At 42.5% G+C, this 1,069-nt stretch overlaps 1 protein-coding gene across 1 annotated transcript in view; it reads right to left on the bottom strand.

Moving 5' to 3' along the window:
- The window catches only part of LOC106883714 (nonsense-mediated mRNA decay factor SMG7), a 68,760-nt gene that overhangs the window by 33,792 nt on the left and 33,899 nt on the right, over positions 1–1,069 (bottom strand). Inside the window, exon 2 of the mRNA XM_014934861.2 lies at positions 204–235. Coding sequence (XP_014790347.1) covers positions 204–235 — 32 coding nt within the window. The remainder of the gene's footprint in view (positions 1–203; positions 236–1,069) is intronic.

Genomic DNA, 1,069 nt, shown 5'->3' with positions numbered 1-1,069 from the left:
AAAAGAATATATTATACAGGGTTGGCCAAAAGTCACCCAACAGTAAATCCCCGGAAGGATGAAAGGCAAAGTTGACCATGGCAGAATTTGAACACAGAATGTAAATATGGATGAAATGCCTCTAAGCATTTTGTCCAGCATGCTAACGATTCTGTCAGCTCGTCACCTTCATAACGATGATAATTAAAGAATTTGTTACATACCAGCCACAGTTGCCTTCAAAGCTTCTGCTTGTCTATAAAAGAAAGACAGAAAGAAAGATGGATTAGCTTTAAGAAATACAAGAAAGATACATGACAACTAGAAGAAAAACACTTAAATGGCATTACGTATTAGACATATAAGGAAAGCTAGTAGACACACCAAACATAGAATATACCAACCCTTAAATCACAATCATCATCAATACCACCCCATCCCTCAAGCAATCATGGTTTCAGTATCCTACAGTTTGTCTCCAGCACCTGTCAAGAGTTCTTCAAGGTACACAAGTATTTACACCTCTAAGTTTCACTCTCTCTGTGTGGTCAGTTCATTTACTCATTAGCATTTAATCCTTCAGCACTGATCCCACTAGTGTAGCTGGGAGGTGGGTCAGTTTGCACTGGGCAGCACTTTTAGGTCTACTGTAGGCAATGTGTTTTTTTTTTTGTGGGACCCAGGGGTGGCAAACAGAAGGGCCGCCCCCAAGCAGCACACATTCTAGCTATGCCAGTGAATGTAATGCTTATTTATTCACTCGTAATTGAACCATATTCGATGACCGGCACCTATGCCAGTGGAGCACTAACAGCACCATCCGAGCGTGATCATTGCCAGAGCAGCTGTCTGGCTTCCATGCTAGTGGCACGTATATAACACCATTTGAGTGAGATCGTTAGCAGCGTCGCCTTCCTGGAACTTGTGCCAGTGGCACGTTAGAAAATCATTCGAGCGAGGTCGTTGCCAGTGCTGCTGGACTGGCTCCTGTGCAGGTGGCACATAAAATACACCAATTTGAACGTGGCACGTAAAAGCATATACATACACACACACAAGTATATACATACACACACACAAGTATATACAT

This window comes from Octopus bimaculoides, chromosome 22 (genome assembly GCF_001194135.2).
Source record: "Octopus bimaculoides isolate UCB-OBI-ISO-001 chromosome 22, ASM119413v2, whole genome shotgun sequence".
NCBI classification, from domain to species: domain Eukaryota; kingdom Metazoa; phylum Mollusca; class Cephalopoda; order Octopoda; family Octopodidae; genus Octopus; species Octopus bimaculoides.
Note: the sequence above shows the minus strand (reverse complement) of the source record. Positions and strands in the feature narration are given on the sequence as shown.